We start from the raw sequence: 19,706 nt of genomic DNA on the forward strand, positions 1-19,706 counted from the left end.
ACCCGTAAGACCTCCGTTCATCTTCGGAACACAGTTTAAGATATTTCATATTTAGTCCGAGAGCGTATGCAAGTGTATGTACACTATACAGTCCATGTCCAGAAAGGGAATAAAAACATCATCAAAGTAGTCCATATGCGACATCAGTTGGATGTCACATGACCGATACGAATCATGAATCAATCCACTGTTTCATTACCATTTAAATCTTTATTTAAGGTTTGAAAACAAATGCGGAAGAGAAGACAATGCTGAACAAAGTCATAGTTTTTTTTTATTTTTGGAACAAAATGTATTTTCAATGCTTCTAGAGATTCTAACTAACTGATGTCACATATGGACTGCTTTGATGATGTTTTTATTCCCTTTCTGGATATAGACAGTATAGTGTGCATACACTTGCATACGCTCTCGGACTAAATATAAAATATCTTAAACTGTGTCTGAAGATGAATGGAGGTCTTTAGGGTGTAGAACAACATAGGGTGAGTCATTAATGACATCAATTAAATTTTTTGGGTGAACTAACCCTTTAAAGGGATCCCCTGGTGTTGAGACTTGTATGGCTTAATATAACATAAATGATGTCTCTTACTGAATTATGTAGTAGAAAACCCATGAAAGATCTACGTTATTTAAAAAATCGATTTTATATTTGGACCATGGGCGGCGCCATTTTGTTTGCGTTCTAGGTTGATGACGTAGATTGGTTGAACTCCTCAATCAGCTGGCGTTACCCGTAGCTATTTTTACCACAACGTAACTCGAAAATTGTTTCAGAGTTAAACAAAACCAATGAATTGCTTTGTAATTGTACTTAAAACACACTCAAACATACATGTGCACACAAACTCACCTACACAAACAGATCGGCGGCCGGGCACACACACCTGACAGACGCTGTCTCAATCGAGATGTTGGGCTGCTCATCTCCACGACAGGGGCTGAATCCGAAATCGACCCCCTATACCCTGAAATAGGGCATTATTTGAAGGGACGGCCATTTGTAGTGTTGTCCGACATCATAGTGGACATGTTCGAGTGCAGTCATTCAGTCTCACGTTGCACCGCAGTGTACAGCCGATTTACAACAGCTGTCCGACTTCACGCACCCAAACATACATGTGGACACAAACTCTCTCGCTCACACAGACTCACACACACCCCAACAGATCGGCGCGAACACACACACACACACACACACATATGAGGCGCGAACAGATCGGCGCGAACACACACGCACTGCGTGCGCGCATACATCACTATTCCCTGTGTTGATATCATAGATAGACTGTTGATATGCAGTAGATTAACTGTAATGCCTAATGTATCCAGCAGAGGGAAATATCTAGGTAGGATGATGGGGTAAGTTAACGTGAGGAAGAGAGGCAGGATGTTTTTGCGGTCACTCGTTATTGCGGTGGAACGTGAGACTGAATGACTGCACTCGAACATGTCCACTATGGTGTCGGACAACACTACAAATGGCCGTCCCTTCAAATAATGCCCTATTTCAAGGTATAGGGGGTCGATTTCGGATTCAGCCCCTGTCGTGGAGACTGAGCAGCCCAACATCTCGATTGAGACACAACGCAGTCTGTCAGGTGTGTGTGCCCGCCCGCCGATCTGTTTGTGACTTGTGTAGGTGAGTTTGTGTGCACATGTATGTTTGAGTGTGTTTTAAGTACAATTACAAAGCAATTCATTGGTTTTGTTTAACTCTGAAACAATTTTCGAGTTACGTTGTGGTAAAAATAGCTACGGGTAACGCCAGCTGATTGAGGAGTTCAACCAATCTACGTCATCAACCTAGAACGCAAACAAAATGGCGCCGCCCATGGTCCAAATATAAAATCGATTTTTTAAATAACGTAGATCTTTCATGGGTTTTCTACTACATAATTCAGTAAGAGACATCATTTATGTTATATTAAGCCATACAAGTCTCAACACCAGGGGATCCCTTTAAGTTTAACTGAAACTGGGCTGAGATCTTTTATTTCCCAGCATTCTTTGCCAATTGCACTCAAAAGGGAAAGTAAATGCAAAAATTATAACTCCAAAAGTTTAATGCAACCTCAAATTTCTTGGGTTAGCCCAACTTATTTGGTTTTACAGTGCATGTTCAGTACTATACAATGCACAGGGAACAGTCAACTTGTGATTATACAGAGCAACAAGACATGTTTACAGTTTCTAGACGCATTCGAATTTGTTAGTGTTGAATTGAAACATTTGACTTTAGATTAATTAAGGTTTTCAGTTCTATTTATAAGCTCTATTTTTTAAATAGGCATTTTAAAGGCAAACATGTACAGTGCAGATGCAACCCGAGGCATATTTTGTGATTTTGACGAAATCAGAGCAAAATTTTGCTGTGAATGGGAGCAAATAACAAAAAATCCAGAACCATCACCTTGTATGAAGAGTGCTTGTATGATGTCCTTTTTAAGAAGTATAAAATCTGTATGTATGACTGGGTCTTCATGTAAGGGAATGCTTTTTTCTGGTTGTTTGACAAATGATGGAAGCTCTTAGAAAGTTCAAGTGATGAAAATGAGTGCTGGTACATGAGAAAAGAGAGATACATTTACAAATGCAGTCACGAGGCAGCCCTACTCTCCTTCTCAACAAGCCTAATCCAGATCAACACTTCCCCCCCCTCATCTACACACTTTGAAAAGACTCTAATTACATGTTAACGTCACGGTGGACAGAAGCCACTCCACATCCAGCATCTGATTAGGGAACAATCTGGGACACCTGGCCAGACTGAGGAGCACTGTAGCTGTCTACTGCTGCGTTCTTATCTCCTCTGTCACTCCTAATGGGGTTCAAGATGTCCTAATGGCTGCTCCGGTCATCCTTAATAGAGCCAATCCAATAAGGTTCTTTTGAATCGTAATCATAACTCAAACATGTATGCGAAATGCAATTTGTCTGAAATGCAATTTGACTCGGGGGGCTGACGATCTCAGTATACATCTTGTTGTTTGCGGTGCGTGGACAGTCCGTGTTTGTGAACGTCAACAGATATTAGGTTTCACCTCTACTTAGCAAGAAAGAGAGAGATAAATGAAAGCTTAAAAGGCAATTAGATGCAGGCAGGTTGATGGTAGAAAGGCGAGAGAGGAGTAACAGAAAATGTAAATTGTTTTTAACTGGGTGTACTGAGTATGCGTTATGTCAAAAATGCACCATACGTTTGATGGGCTGCACGTTCGTTTTATACTGTTGAGCTTCTGCTGAGTTGTGTTTGAGTTGGGTCAGGCACTAGATGTGAAAGGGACAAAATATGCGGTATTTTTATCATTCTGCTAGATGGCACTAATGTTTCAGAAACTACATGGCGCATCTAAATCAGAGACAACAAATAAGAAACACCATGGCAGGTGTCAGATTAACAGTTTTAATTGTCCTTATGGAGAAAACTAAACACTAAGAAAATAGTTTCAAGTTTTGACTCTTCCACTTGATTTAGTCTTTTTGTTTTGTATTAAATACAATGTGACTTTCGTTGATCGAGAAGATCTGGCATTACCAGCACATTTTTCAGCTTGGGCGAGCTTGTTCCTGTCAGGTTTTTCATCAAACAACTTACCATGCCTATGAAATCCTCCATATGCCAGCAAACCAACAAAAATGTCAGATCGTCTTACCCAGAACTATCAGTGATTTGCAGATTTGAAGAAAATAACCATTGTTTGGCAAAAAAAAAGGCAGAGTTATATTGCATTACTTACCTTTTATCATGTAAACTTGTGTACCTCAAATAAGTAAATGTATAGTAATTCATAGTGTGAATATTAATAAGGCAAGTCAAGGGTTTGCAGAGAATTCACAGCTTATATGTACCACACACCCCTGTTAGAGACTATTACCAAAAGTTTTGGAATGCCTGCCTTTACATGCAACTTTAATGACACCCCATTCTTAATCTGTAGGGTTTAATATGGAGTTGATCCACCGTTTGCAGCTATAACAGCTTCAACTTTTACATTAAACTTAATGAACTTGACTGCGCAAAAGACGCAACATAACGGCCTTTTAGAGAGTGCATGGTTACATCCGCGTACCAGTCAATAAACTGGACATTTAGACCCAATAAACTGGAAGTCCTGGCTAATACGGAACAGTTAGCAACCCTACTTTTATATCACCTCATGGCTGAGTTTCTGTTGTCCACAACTGCTTCCACTTTGTTATAATACCACAGTTGACCATAGAATAGTTAGTGGCATAAATTAGTTACCCATAACAGATCTATACAGGTGGAGCTGGGGGAAATGGAAGGTTCCTAAAAGTGCACTGAAACCACTACATCAGGCACTGACCAAGTATTTGAAAATTGAATAGCAAGCTCATTGAACCAATCAATGTGATTATAAGCAGATTGAGTTATGTACCAACCAGCCTGTGGCATCTAGAGTTGTGTGTGTGTGTGTGTGTGTGTGTGTTTTTGTGAAATGTCAGGACACTTAATGTGTAAAATGACATGGGTATGACATAGGTACTACAAGGAGAGGGTGAAATATGAGGAAATAACCCATGTCCTCACTTTTCAAAATGCTTATAAATCATACAGGATGACTTTTTTTTTTGGAGAAAATAAAAATGCAGAATATTTCATGTGATGGGTAGGTTTAGGGGTAGTGTAGGGGGATAGAAAATACGGTTTGTAAGGTATAAAAACCATTACACCTATGAAAAAAACGTGTATGTTAATAAATACAATATAAATTAAGATATTATTGCTTTTTACTGTGTTTTAAACACAAAATGTAACATTTGTGAGTAGTTCGATTTTTTTATGTATTTGATAGAAGTCTATTATGCTTACCAATGCTGCATTTATTTGATCAAAGACAAAGTAAAGCAGTAATATTGTATATTATTACTATTTAAAATAAAGTAACCGTTTTCTATTTAATATAATTAAATAAAATTGTGTATTTATAATGATAGCAAAGCAGAATCTTCAGCATCATTATTTCAGTCATCAGCCGTTCCCAATTCGTGCAGCTGAGTCTGTAGTCATTTTTAAAAAAACATCTTAAGACGCATCTTTTCCAACTGCATCAATAAAGACTAGCACTTAACTATCCAATTTTCTGTTTGTTTGTTTGGGAAAAAAATAATAATTTTGTGTACTGTGCTCGATTAACTGAGACTTCTTTCAGCGCTTGCAGGTTGTTGCCCTTGTTTGTTTCGTTGCTTCTATTGCTCTCCCCTCTTTGTAAGTCGCTTTGGATAAAAGCGTCTGCTAAATGATTAAATGTAAATGTAAGTTCAAATGAACAGCATTTAGACTAGAAATCTTTTGACCTTATGTGCCAGAGAAACAAGTCCCATTTCTGCGTTAGGTCTGTATATTTCTATGGCATCGCTGTCAAAGAGTAATTCGTTGTTGAAGTGGATTCACTTATTTTACAGTTAATGAACGTTATCATGAGTATTGTCATTCATGTTTGAAGCGTTTGAAGACAGAACACAACGAGCGCAGCGCTAAAAAGGGGCGGAGCTACATACGGCCAATAAATGTCTTTACTGTCACTTTTGAATCAATTCAAAGTATTCTTGCTGAATAACAGTATTCATTTATTGTAACTAGATGTAAATTTACTTGAATTTAGTAGAACTTATAAATGTGCAAAACGATTAACAAGCAGAGAGCATTTCTGATAAAAAGTCTAAAAAGTGTGGGTTACTGTTAAACAAAGTTTTTAACACAGAGACAGGTGTGATATCTCACCTACTTCAGTGAGATCTGTCATGTTGTAGAGATATTGTTTGCATGGTATTCTCAACAAATAGTTTGAATTATACAATGGACAATTAATAGGATTCAGAGTGTTATGAAACCACTGGTTAAAAGAGGTCAATATCTTTATGCATTCAAAGCGATTTAGTGCAAATATGTACTTGCATGTGTCTTCATATGTGTAAGTGCTATACACATATAGACAAGTTGCTGTGAAGTTGTAGATATCAGATAGCAGTTACACGCCAAGATGTTTAATGCTGGCTTGTTCCGTGTTGAAACAGTAAACCTAGGGAACGCAAACCTCTCCCACCTGTGCTAACCTGAACTCTTGCTCAGAAGCTCTTGCTTTCTAACCGCACTCTCTAATCCTCTTCCCGGTTTGCTCACATGCCATCATTTGATGCATGCAATGGTACGGCGAAGTGCGAGTGTTGTGTAGCAGTCATAAGATTATGCATGTGAATGTGATTTGCTTTTCTTAAATGTGTTCAATTATATCCCAATAACACCTACTTGAATTGTGAAAGAGAGATAAAAGTGTCTAGTTTTATTACGCAAGACTGTTACACATGCAAAGGGTTGAAGGGGAAAATGAATGACACATACGGTTTTGGTGGCTTTTGGTGACGTTGTCGGAGTCCAGAGCGTGGTAGAATTCATATGCAGATCGACCGAGAAGATCTTCAGGACTGTAACCCATCAACTCAGTAACTCTGGAAAAGCAAGATGAAATAAACATTAACACACGCATTAACCCCCCCCCCCCCCCCCCCCACACACACACACCACATAATTGTTCTAAAGCTCTCAGCTATTTTCTTTGATCTTGATTTAAGCCAATTTAATAAGTTATCCATTTCATGTGATTTCTTTGGCTGAAATCAAGACCTGGAGTTTTCTGAGGGTGAATAATTAGAATTTATGAGAAATCCCATATATAGACATGCCAATCAGGCATAACATTATGACTAATGACTATTATAACTTCACCAGAATATCTCTTCATCATGGCACCTGTTAGTGGGTGGGATACATGAGGCAGCAAGTGGACATTTTGTCAAAGTTGATGTGTTAGAAGCAGGAAAATAGGCAAGCTTAAGGATTTTGAGGATGTTAAGGAATTTGACAAAGGTCAAATTGTGATGGCTAGACCAGTGGTTTTCAAACCTGTCCTTGAGGCATCCTAGCCCTGCACGTTTTGTATGTCTCCCTTATCGGACACCCAATTTAGTTCTTGCAGTCTCTACTAACGAACTGATGAGTTGAATCAGATGTGATAAATGTGGAAGACACACAAAATGTGCAGGGCTAGGGTGCCTCCAGGACAGGTTTGAAAATCGCTGGGCTATATAGCTGGGTCAGAGCATTGCCAAACCTGCAGATCTGGTGGGGTGTTCCTGGTCAGCAGTGGTCAGTATCTATCAAAAGTGGTCCAAGGAGGGAACAGTGGTGACCCGGCGACAGGGTCATTGGCGATCAAGGCTCATTGATGCACGTGGGGAGCGAAGGCTGGCCCATGAGTCCAGATCAAGCAGACAAGCTATTGTAGCTCAGATTAAGAAATTAATCCAAATAATGGATCTGATAGCTGGTTCTTTGTTGTGTATGAGGCTGCATAGCTGCAGACCAGTCAGGGTGCTCATGCTGACCCCTGTCCACCGTAGAAAGCGCAACAGTGGGCACTTGAGCATCAGAACTGGACCACGTATCAATGAAAGAAGATGGCCTGGTCTGATAAAGCACATTTTCCTTTATATCACGTGGATGGCCGGGTGCATGTTCGTCGCTTACCTGGGGAACACATGACACCAGGATGCACTATGGAAAGAAGGCAAGCCGGCGGAGGCAGAGTAATGCTTTGGGCAATGCTCTGCTGGGAAACCTTGGGTCCTGCCATCCATGTGGATGTTACTTTGACACCTACCTAAGCATTGTTGCAGACATGAACATGAACATGTGGACTGTTTCAGCAGGATAATGCGTCATGCCACAAAACAAAAACGGTTCAGGAATGGTTTGAGGAGCACAACAAAGGGTTTGATGTGTTGACTTGGCCTCCAAATTCCCCAGATCTCAATCCAATCGAGCATCTGTGGGATGTGCTGAACAAACAAGTCCAATTCATTGAGGCCCCACCTCGCAACTTTTAGTAATTGAAGGATATGCAACTAACATTTTGGTGCCAAAAACCACAACACACCTTCAGGGGTATAGTGAAGTCTATGCCTTGACGGATCAGGGCTCTTTTGGCAGCAAAAGGGGGGCCAACACTATATTAGGAAGGTGGTCATAATGTTAGACCTGATCAGTGTATACTTACTATTTAATATATCCTTACGGTATATTAAAATTATAATATACATAATGAGAGAAAAATTAACATAGGACAGTCTTTGTACTTTTTATATTTTTATATAACATTTTCCTCTTCATGGTAAAAGTAATTTTACTCTTTAATCAAGAGCCATATGTGACATATGTGGCCATATGTGATTGTGTGTAATGAATGTGACAGGAGTATTATTTAGTTATGAAAGTGTGAGGTTAGTGTATTGAGTTGATCCTTGTACTGAAGTTACATAATGCCAGACAGCTGCAGGTCACTGACTCTGTATGCATGAGTGTGTCTGAGGGCCTCTGTTTATTAAAGAGCCCTCTATTCTCCAGACATTGAACTTACCATCTCTGAGCTGATGAGGCAAAAAGACACACACACGTACGGTTTACTATCTTTGTGGGGACTCTCCATAGACATAATGGTTTTTATACTGTACAAACTGTATATTCTACCCCTTTTCACCCACCTACCCATCACAGAAAATCTTTTGCATTTTTACATTTCCAAAAAAACAAAAATATGTACAAGCTTATTTCTGCATGGGGACATCAAGTCACGTTCTCATGAGTCTCTGTGCATTTAAGTTGAAGTCCCCACAAGGATATAAAAAAAACAAAAACAAAAAAACACCCCCGAACACTTACACAATAGGGGCTGGGGTGGATCTTAGACAAAGGTTGAAAAAAGTCTGCGCTTACATAAAAACATGTTTTTCACCATCTATGAGAAAAACTGGGAATAAAAATCATTCAAAAAAGATGAAATACAATAAATAGGTTGTTTAATGAAGGCCTTTGACTCCTCTTTCCTAGAAGCGGTGCTCTAAAAAAAATAAATAACCATGTTTTAGACCAATCTTCTCTAAATTTGTGAGCGCTGACATCATAATAATGACCATAATTACCAATGGCTAGGTGGCTGAGTAAGTGAAATAACCCTACTTTTCTCCTATTTTCAATGTGACAAAAGTCAGGGCTCTTCTAGAAAGCAGGGGACGCTTTCAAAAACTTCTACGGAACATTTCAACAATTAAACGATCATTACGTCCATTAAAACAGGTCTCCTCTGGTTATGGATTATTTTCTTTCCATTTCCTCATGCAAGCTTCACAGAGAAAACCGGCCATTATCCAATATGTATGCAGATGACATGTTATGAAATATTATTTTTAGTCGATTTATTGTCATGAACTTCTGGTGGTTATGGATGTTAAAACAACGTGTCGTAAGATCTCTTAATGCCTCTCACTGCTAACTTCATTAGCAGGGAAGCAGGTTTAGCATTGTGGTCTGGCATTGAGATTATTTAGAAGGGCATTAATCACAGAAAACAAGACAGCGAATACTTTGAACTACATTTGTACTGTTTTTGGAACAGTTAGTTCATTGTAGGAAGAGAAAAGATGAAATGCTAACAATGCACGTAATGTTCAGTGATGCTACTGAGAGTCACAGATTTCCACCATGACACTGAATACTCGAGCCTGGAGTGTTAACTGCATTTTACTTAGCCAATTACGTGTGTTGCTTCATGCCTATTCAAATATTTGTCCTGTTGCTGCAGATGGTGACCTTTATATTTTGGCTCATGGTACATATGGGTGTACTTTTTTATTTTTACATGATCATTTTTAACTTGTAAAGAATGTTTCCTCCTACCAGTGTTGTAATTGTTGACTAAAACAAATCAATCAAAAATCCTTTTTGTTAATTAATAATAATAACAATTCATTACATTTATATAGCACTTTTCTAGGCACTCAGATCTCTTTACATATGGAAGGGGGGAAACTCCTCAACCACCACCAATGTGCAGCATCCACCTGGATGATGCGACGGCAGCCATATTGCGCCAGAACGCTCACAACACACCAGCTGATTGGTGGAGAGGAGACAGAGTGATGAAGCCAATCAGGATATGGGGATTATTAGGAGGCCATGATGGACAGGGCCAATGGGCAAATTTGGCCAGGGGACTGGGGTTACACCCCTACTTTTATCGAAGGACATCCTGGGATTTGTAATGACCACAGAGGACCTCAGTTTAACGTTTAAATGTTACCTTGGCAACTGACAGAAAAAAAAAAAAATTACCTAAAAGTGATAGTTCACCCAAAAATGTCCTATGTGTATATTACTTTCTGCTCTCAGCCAAACACAATCAGAGTTGCATTAAAAAATATCCTGGGTCTTCCAAGATTTATAATGGCAGGAAGCTTTGGATTTTGAAGGCCGAAAAAAGTGCTCCATAGGGCTCCAGGTGGTTAATAAAGGACTTCTGAAGCGAAGCGATGCATTTTTGTAAGAAAAATCTCCATATTTATAGCTTTTTAAACTAACAATTCATGAGTGACTCGTGTCAATTGAAGATGCAGGTTTGTGTGTTTGGAGGGGGGAAGGTACCTGTCATCACAGTAAGTGAACTTCATGTCCATGCTGTGGCGACTTAGAAACGCCTTGCTGTCTAGCGGTGTGTCGATATTTGAAGGATGAGCAATGGGCTCACACATCATGACCACACAGGTGAGCGGCGGCTCTTTAAAACCACAGAGGACTCGTGCGGGGCAGCCGTTACACACCTTCAGGTGCCTGTGCAGTGCAGGACCTGGAAGAACAACCGTCATCTTTATGAGTTACAAAACGTCTGACTCCAGGTCAGCGCTTAGCGTAAAAGAGAATTTATACCTTCCAGCCAGCTGACTTGAGGTTGACGGTGCGCCCACGATTTGTGACTGTGCATTTCATTCTCATGAAGAAATCCCTCTCAGTGTTCAGCTCCTTACCTTTCTTTCCCATGCCTGCAGATTAACAGAGAGAGAGAGAGAGAGAGAGAGAGAGAGAGAGAGAGAGAGAGAGAGAGAGAGAGAGAGAGAGAGAGAGAGAGAGAGAGAGAGAGAGATTTTTTAGAAATGGGCCAAAAATCCCAGGAAAACATTCTTAACATTCTTCTTGTGTGCATACGGAAGCTTAAACTTTTTCTTGGGTTCTCAAATTCCAAAACATCTTACAGCACTTTCGGCTTTTGATATTATCGATTTTATAAAAAAAAAAAAAAAATGGAGTAAGCTAATACCAAACAGAATTAATAATAATAATAATAACAATAACTGAATAACTGAAAAAGCATAGTCAAGTTCTAGTAGAGTAAAAGTACCTTTCCTAAATACTTCTCAAAGTAGGAGTAAAAAGTAGCCCTTTTGAAAGTACTCAAGAGTAGTGAGTATTATGCTATGGATGTTATTACACCTTATACCCTGCAAATTAAATGGATTAAAATGGTTATGGATGGTTCTCATTAAGAACTAAAAAAAACATGATATCACCAACAGTATTTCAATATTTCTTTGACTATTTATTTTTATTTTTGACTGCTTGCACAAAATATACAGCCATATTCTAGAGAAAGCAACTAATAATCTGGTAAAATTTATGACAACCATTCTGTAGATGTTTTCTTGCAGTTAATTAAAAAAGTTGCAAAGCGTTGTACATTAACAGTTTTATGTAAAAAAAGAAAGAAAAAAAAAAGTTATTTCTTTTCGAGACACATTCACCGTACTGCTTTAATTTCGATGGATGTTTTCTCTGTAAAAAGAATAAACTTAAGAAATCAGAATCGAGTACCTCGCAATTTTCACCACTGACTATTTTTGCTTGCAATTAAAAAATAAATCTGATTTAAATATAAATCTGATGTTTTATGAAAGTTATTTGCTATATACATGGACTCCAATTGCGAAAGTATTCAGCCCCCTTGAACTTTGCGACCTTTTGCCACATTTCAGGCTTCAAACATAAAGATATAAAACTGTAATTTTTGTGAAGAATCAACAACAAGTGGGACACAATCATGAAATGGAATAAAATTTATTGGATATTTCAAACTTCAATCTACAACTCAAACGCAAAGTTTTATCTTAGTAAAGCAGGCTAACACCTGAAATAGCACAATGAAACTTGACCTCAACACAAAGGAGAGAGGTTGTAAGAGTCATGGAAAGAGGGGTATGAAAGTGTGGAGGTCAAATAAAGGAGAAAGAATAAAAGGGGAAGGGGGGAATTGTTTTTAATGGGATGATTGTTTTTTCTTCACATAGCTAATCTTCTCCTGCAAAGCTGTGTTGTTGTTTTTTTGCATTAGGCCTTTACATACTTGTTTTTGTATTTCTGAAAGCATGTTTGTAGAAGCGATAAGAACATTTTGAGAGGCGCATATGTTTAACACGCTCCACAATCTTCCTCCACACCTAAAACTTTAGTCAAATTCATCTTAAAGGGGAAAAGCTCATAAAAAAACCATGTGAAGTAAATTTTACACTCAGAGGTCATGATGACCTATGCTCTGAAAAGTTTTCAAAGTAGAACTTTTGGTTGGGTAACTAGTTAGATCTGTTTGGTTGGTGTGTTAGTCCAAAGGAATAAATTGAGTTGGGAATCAAAAATGTATTCCAGTTCTGGAATCAGATACTTAAGGCCAGGAAACGGATACCAGTCAAGCACAAGACGACGACCCCCGCACACATAAAAATTAAAAAGAAAATGCGCGCACAGAAAGCCGCCTATCATACTTTATAGTTCACGATACTAAACTGAGTTCACTTACGCATCTTTTTATACTTGAATGGACAAATACACACAAACATATGTCCTCGTAAAAAGTTAATTATGTCTTAAGTGAACGTAAACAGTTGACAAAGAAAACACATATGTAACAGTAGGCTTCGTAACAATTGGATCCGTGCAGCTCCAAAAGTGACAGCAGCCTAATATTCCTGCTGCTGTATCTATAATATGTTAATTAAACAACAAAAGACAAAGAGAAAATTAATTCACTGTTGTTTACTGAATAACTTTTATAACTATATTTTTAATGTATATTTTATTTAGAAGTGCAGTATTATTTCACATTTAAGTGCAGTTTCTTGACCCGAAATAAACAATTTATTTCAATCAAAAACTGAAAATAAAATCACTACTTCATTAAATTAAAACACAGAGTGAAAAGCCAAACTCAATATACTAAAAACTTGCTAATGTTCCTTTTTGCCATCTCTATCTCTCTCAGGCTCTACTCATCTGTTTTGTGATTAACTATATAAGCTTAACTGACCATGTTTCTAGCTCAGTTTAACACATTTTCCCATGCATATTTTCCCATGAAAACATCTCAGAAATGCAACAGATTTTGTCAGGGCCTGTATACAGGCTGCCCTCTCCATAGCACCCCATTTATCTTCTATATTTGATTGACTGTTCTCTAGTAGTCTTTACAATTGTCAAATGTTTTTGTAAGCATATTGCGTAGTTGTGCTTGGAGACTATTGTTTTGATAATGCAATACAATATGTCAAATTGTGCATAACTTTTGGTCAGGCTGTAATACAAAGAAATTATGAACACATGCAAAGACGAGACAGAACCAACAAAATATTAATAATTTATGTTGAAGTCAATGTATGCCTTGTCCCCGAGAGTTGTCAATGCAGTTTTTTGCCTAGTAAAATAAACCCTGTAGATGTATTGTACCTTTTTTTGCTAAATAATTTTGTAATAATACCTCAACAAATTTTAACGTTTTGATCTTCACTCATATTTAAAATATGTATAAAAAAAAAATGATTCCTTGTATTTGAATAGTTTTAATCAAACATGCACACTACTGTACATGCAGTAGGATTTGAAACTAGTGAGGCTGAATAAACAAAAGTGACAAAAGTGTCATACCGGCTTTGAGGTTTAGGTTCTCGCGGATCTCTTCATGGTCACAGGGGTGAGTGAAATCAAAGATGCTGTGCCCTGTTAGTTCCACCTGCAAAGACAGACATGCAGATGCTGTGATTTCTTTAAATCTTATGAAACCTCTCATTATATAAATCACTCCAGTTCAAAAGCTGGGGTCATTAAGATTTTTCATTTGGAAAGAAAATTTAATTGCAAAGGTCATATTAAAGAGATCAAAAGTGACAGTTAAGACTTGTATAATGCTTTTATAAATATAACTTTTATAAGATAGGTTTCTTGATCACCAAATTACAATATTATAATGATTTCATTAAACATGTTACAGTAAAGACTGCCATTTTATCTTGGGTAAAAAGCACAGCACTGCCAATAAGGAACAAATTATATTTTAAAATATATTAATACAATATGATTAATCTGATTAACCTGAATATAAGAATATATATTAAATAAATATATGATTAATTGTTTGATTATTTGTATATAACCTTTTGCCCCCAAATACCTTAACATTGATTGTCATTCCCATTATGTTCCTATTATAATAAAGTAAGATTTGTATATTATTACAGTAAAAGGCTGTAATACAATGGCTTATTTAAGAATAAATGAAACTTTAAAACAAATACTGCCATAATGTATACATTCATCTGTGGTGAAATATGACCTATACAGAAAAAGTATGTGAACCACTTGCAGAATCTGTGAAAATTTGAAGAATTGTAACAAAATGAAAGCGATCATACAAAAAAATAAAAAAATAAAATAAATAATTTGTGCTGAATAAGATAGATATATATATATATATATATATATATATATATATATATATATATATATATATATATATATATATATATATATATTTTTTTTTTTTTTTTTTTATATATATATATAGCTAGGGAGGAAGGGGTCTTTTTTGATTATATAATATTAAATATAGACAAAAAATATTTTTCTGACAATCAATGGTTCATAAACTTTGTAAACTTTGTTTTGCTTTGTTTTATGTAAAATATCTTATTCAGGACAGCACTAAATAAAAAATAACATCCATTTTGTATAATCTCTCTTATTTAGTTAAATTAAATAAAACAGATTCTGCAAGCAGTTCATACTCACATACTTTTTCTTGCAACTGTGCATGTTCTTGAAGAGTTTTGTGAGATTCACAAACATTATGGATCTTTGATCTTTATTATAATGGAAATGCATCTGTTAACAAATAGATAACAGGTCATATTTCTACAAAACAGCAGCCATGTGTAAGGAAGCAATTGGCAGCCAGGAGATAGGCCAGGGTTCGAAAAAAGTGACATATCCTTCCTCCCATACAGTGCTGGAAGGAAACGGGCTTGTGCTGTGGTTAATAATGGCATCTTGTCTGTCTATGATTAAGTGAACCCAGAGGAAATGATTGCTAAACAGACAAACAGCTAATATTAATGCAACTGAAAGGTAAGTATCTGTCTGGAATCTGGATAGTGATTTCTTTCACTGCACACATTGCTGGGTCTCTGATACTCACCTGTGTGAGACCCATGAATTTGTTGATGTTCTCTGATAAGAAGATCATGTCTCCGTCTGATGTTACCACTGTAATGAAGCCGCCCAGTGACTTCAGATACCAATTGTCCATCAGTCTGTCTACATCTGTCGTCTCTGTGGCAGCAGCACAGCCTGCAAAGCGACACAAGTTTTAAAATGTATGTGTGCGCACTCACTAGTCTTGCTCTGGCTCTTAAATCCCTGGCTGATCTCCAAAATAAACAACAGCAACTTCATCCTGCTATTCTGAACCCTCCCGACAACACTGACCTCCCTTCTGTCACTGCCCACAGCTCCACACACACACACACACACACACACACTACAAATACCCACATATACGGACACACAGACGCCCACATGACCTGCTGTTTAAAGGCACTACATCTGTGCGTTTCAATTTAAAGAGGAAAAATCCAGCTGTTACCCTGCATGTGGAAAACCCACATCTGTGAGAAATATATGAGAAGGGGTTATGTAATCAAAGCCAATATTTGTGGTTATGCTTCTCCGGAGATCTCACACACTTTTGGAAAAACATGAACTTATACAGGGCAATGCAAATACAGTACATAGTGCATATTATATATATATATATATATATATATATATATATATATATATATATATATATATATATATATATATATATAGTGAGGAAAATAAGTATTTGAACACCCTGTTTATTCTCCCACTTAGAAGTCATGGAGGGGTCTGAAATTGTCATCGCATGTCCACTGTGAGAGAGGCATAAAAAAAAAACAAATTTTTTTGTATGATACAGCTGAGAAAAATCAATGTTAATATTTGTTACAGTAGCCTGTTTGCAATTAGTAGTTTTTCACCAGGTTTGCACATACTGCAGGAGGGATTTTGGCCCACTCCTCCACACAGATCTTCTCTAGATAAGTCAGGTTTCTGGCCTGTCGCTGAGAAACACAGATTTTGAGCTCCCCCCAAAGATTCTCTATTGGGTTTAGGTCTGGAGACTGCCTAGGCCACGCCAAAACCTTGATATGCTTCTTACAGAGCCACTCCTTGTGTGTGCTTCGGGTCATTGTCATGTTGGAAGACCCAGCCTTGACCCATCTTCAATGCTCTATCTAAGGGAAGGAGGTTGTTCCCCAAAATCTCGCAATACATGGCTCTGGTGCTTAATACAATTCAGTCGCCCTGTCCCATGTGCAGAAAAACACCCCCAAAGCAAGATGCTACCACCCCCATACTTCACAGTAGGGATGGTGTTCTTGAGATGGTACTCATCATTCTTTTTCCTCCAAACACGTTTGGTGGAATTGTGACCAAACATTCTATTTTGGTCTCATCTGACCATATGACTTTCTCCCATGACTCCTCTGGATCATCCAAATAGTCATTGGCAAACTTAAGAAGGGCCTGGACATGTGCTGGTTTAAGCAGGGGAACCTTCAGTGCCATGCATGATTTCAAACCATGACAACTTAGTGTATTACCAACAGTAACCTTGGAAACGGTGGTCCCAGCTCTTTTCAGGTCATTGACCAGCTCCTCCTGTGTAGTTCTGGGCTGATTTCTCGCCTTTCTTCAGATCATTGAGACCCCACGAGGTGACATCTTGCATGGAGCCCCAGGCCGAGGGAGATTGACAGTCATGTTTAGCTTCTTCCATTTTCTAATGATTGCTCCAACAGTGGACCTTTTTTCGCCATTTTCCCCGTAGCCCTGTCCAGCCTTGTGGAGGTGTACAATTTTGTCTCTAGTGTCTTTGGACAGCTCTTTGGTCTTGGCCATGTTAGTAGTTGGATTCTTACTGATTGTATGGGGTGGACCGGTGTCTTTATGCAGCTAACTACCTCAAACAGGTGCATCTGATTTAGGATAATAAATGGAGTGGAGGTGGACATTTTAAATGCAGACTAACAGGTGTTTGAGGGTCAGAATTCTAGCTGATAGACAGGTGTTCAAATACTTTTTGTAGCTGTATCATACAAATAAATAGTTAAAAAAATAATATATTGTGATGTCTGGATTTTTTTTTTTAGATTATGTCACAGTGGCCATGCACCTTACGATGACAATTTCAGACCCCTCCATGATTTCCAAGTCGGAGAACTTACAAAATAGCAGGGTGTTCAAATACTTATTGTCCTCAATGTATATAAAACTTTTTTTTTTTTTTTTCAATAGAACTCTATTGTATTGACTTGTAAACCCATTTTATATAGTATAAATTATAATTTATGACTGCTTGTTGAAAAAAAAAAAGTTGTGAGTCAAGTGATAATTTGGCAAACCGTAAATTCCCACCCGGTTGGTAATACCACCACTGAAATGTGTACATTGTGCCAGACTTTGGTTTGCCAGTACTGCAGTAGATCTGGCAGAGCTTCCGGAGGGAGGTGGAGTGGACAAGGACATGGAGAACAGAGCGGCTCCACACTGGGGGGTCGGAAGCCTGTGATTGCTCCAGTGTGCTTCCTCCAGATAAGAAACTTTCTCAAGGCCCATTGAGAGCCCAGGGCTGGATTTGGGCCGAGCCTAGAGACTGTGGCCCCAGGAGAATTAGAGTTACTTCTTTGAAGAGGTTCTGGCCTTTTGGCTTTTATTCGGAGATGAAACAAAACTGCACCTAAAATTTGGGTTTCAGAAATTGATCATCAGGAAGAAAAGAGAAGTCAACTAATCTGAATGCTGAAATACAAGGGCAAATGACGATCTTCCCTTTAGAAATATCGAGTATTGATATCTCAAGATCACGCAGAACATCTGGAAACACTTCAGTCCACCAAGATTACAAGATGTTTTGCATTACATAATATGGAGCTAAAGGTACAAAAACAAACAAAACAACAACACAAAGCACAATACGATATGAAAATGACAAAACAAAACAACAAACGGCAAACAAACATGACAAAAAAGACAAAAAACGATTTATTTTGACAACTCTACAGACCTTTTATGAGAACAAATGTATTATATGTATGATAACTGGAGGAAATTGCATCTTAAAGCTTCTTACTGATATTATGTAACAACAAATCAACCCTATATAATTTTCAGCCAAAAATGGCATCCAGTCCAAAAAGATATGATGATTTGTTGTGACACTAAGCCTCTTTGAAACTGTTAAGGATCATTATCACAGTAGAAGAAGTGAGTCATTGATTTCAATGAGATTATATCATCGTCAATGATTATTTCAGAACATATTTGTTGGAGCCACCCCATGGGTGGAAAGAGCGAATACAGATAATATCAATGTGGATCTTATGTAAAAAAGGTGTTTCCCATGCACCCTCAGCATGGGTAGGGTGATGGCGGGAGGAGGAGGGGATGGATGGCTGTTCGGCGCCAGGGTTGGCCTGTGTTTTGGCTGGCCTGAGACGGAGAGCGCCAGCCTAAAAAGAAAGCACCAATCATGCTTCAAGCACAGAGCTCTTAGACCTGCTGATAACACTATCTGATGTACCATCTCTTACTGACAGGGCTGCTTTTCAATGTCTTTTCCCCCTTCCTCCCTCCTCCTCTCTTTCCATTTCTGCATGTAGCATGAACCTGAACATTTGACTGTCGAGTCACTTCAAGTGCCAACAGTACAAAATCTTTCAGTTACTCCAAATTGATGGAACCAAACCCGATTCTGCACTCTAACGGCGTACTAATTGTGTTCCCTGTCCTTTTAGTGTCTGTGCAAACACAGAATGGAATGTCGAATGCTCCTTTGTCCAGCTTCCGGAGATTCTAATTTTATAACTCAAGAGACACAAACAATATGAACACACTCACATCCTCTCGCCATACCTGCTTTAGACAAAGCAACTTTCAAAAGACCTTGGGCCTGATGTATAAACGTTGCGTACGCACAAAAGCATTAAAATGTGTGTACACAATTTTTCCACCCACAAATCAGGTTTCATAAAAAAAAAAACGTACGTAGTCACTCTTTCAGTGGAAGAGAGAGAGAAGTAATGATATTCACACTAAGATGACAAATCCACTCTTAATAATGGAGATAACCACTCATATTGCATAAAGTTATTATCCAGATGTTAAACAAAAATCATATGAATTTAGATGGTTTTGAACACTTTTCCTGTGGCATGCTACGTTTTAATGTTTTATGACAGCGAAGAATGCTCGGCGCATGATAATTCCTCTTTAAACTAAATTGCCGAACTCGTATTCTGAGAAAAGTTTTCCTGCAAAAACAAAGATCAATGGTGCGCACTTTCATTTGGTGGTAGAACAGTCCATTGGCCGGTTTGAAAAGGTCTGACGACCACAAGTAAACCGTCAGTAATACAGCATCAATAAAGAAACTAATTAAAGAAAA

The 19,706-nt window shown here is 38.0% G+C and overlaps 1 protein-coding gene across 1 annotated transcript in view; it reads right to left on the bottom strand.

The window, feature by feature from the left end:
- epas1b (endothelial PAS domain protein 1b) overlaps nucleotides 1-19,706 on the bottom strand; it is a 58,297-nt gene that overhangs the window by 14,899 nt on the left and 23,692 nt on the right. The window contains 6 exon segments of the mRNA XM_067421677.1: nucleotides 6,371-6,477; nucleotides 10,505-10,691; nucleotides 10,694-10,706; nucleotides 10,787-10,899; nucleotides 13,826-13,910; nucleotides 15,372-15,523. Of these exon segments, the coding sequence (XP_067277778.1) occupies nucleotides 6,371-6,477; nucleotides 10,505-10,691; nucleotides 10,694-10,706; nucleotides 10,787-10,899; nucleotides 13,826-13,910; nucleotides 15,372-15,523 (657 nt within the window).

Source organism: Pseudorasbora parva, chromosome 17, assembly GCF_024679245.1.
Source record: "Pseudorasbora parva isolate DD20220531a chromosome 17, ASM2467924v1, whole genome shotgun sequence".
NCBI classification, from domain to species: Eukaryota; Metazoa; Chordata; class Actinopteri; order Cypriniformes; family Gobionidae; genus Pseudorasbora; species Pseudorasbora parva.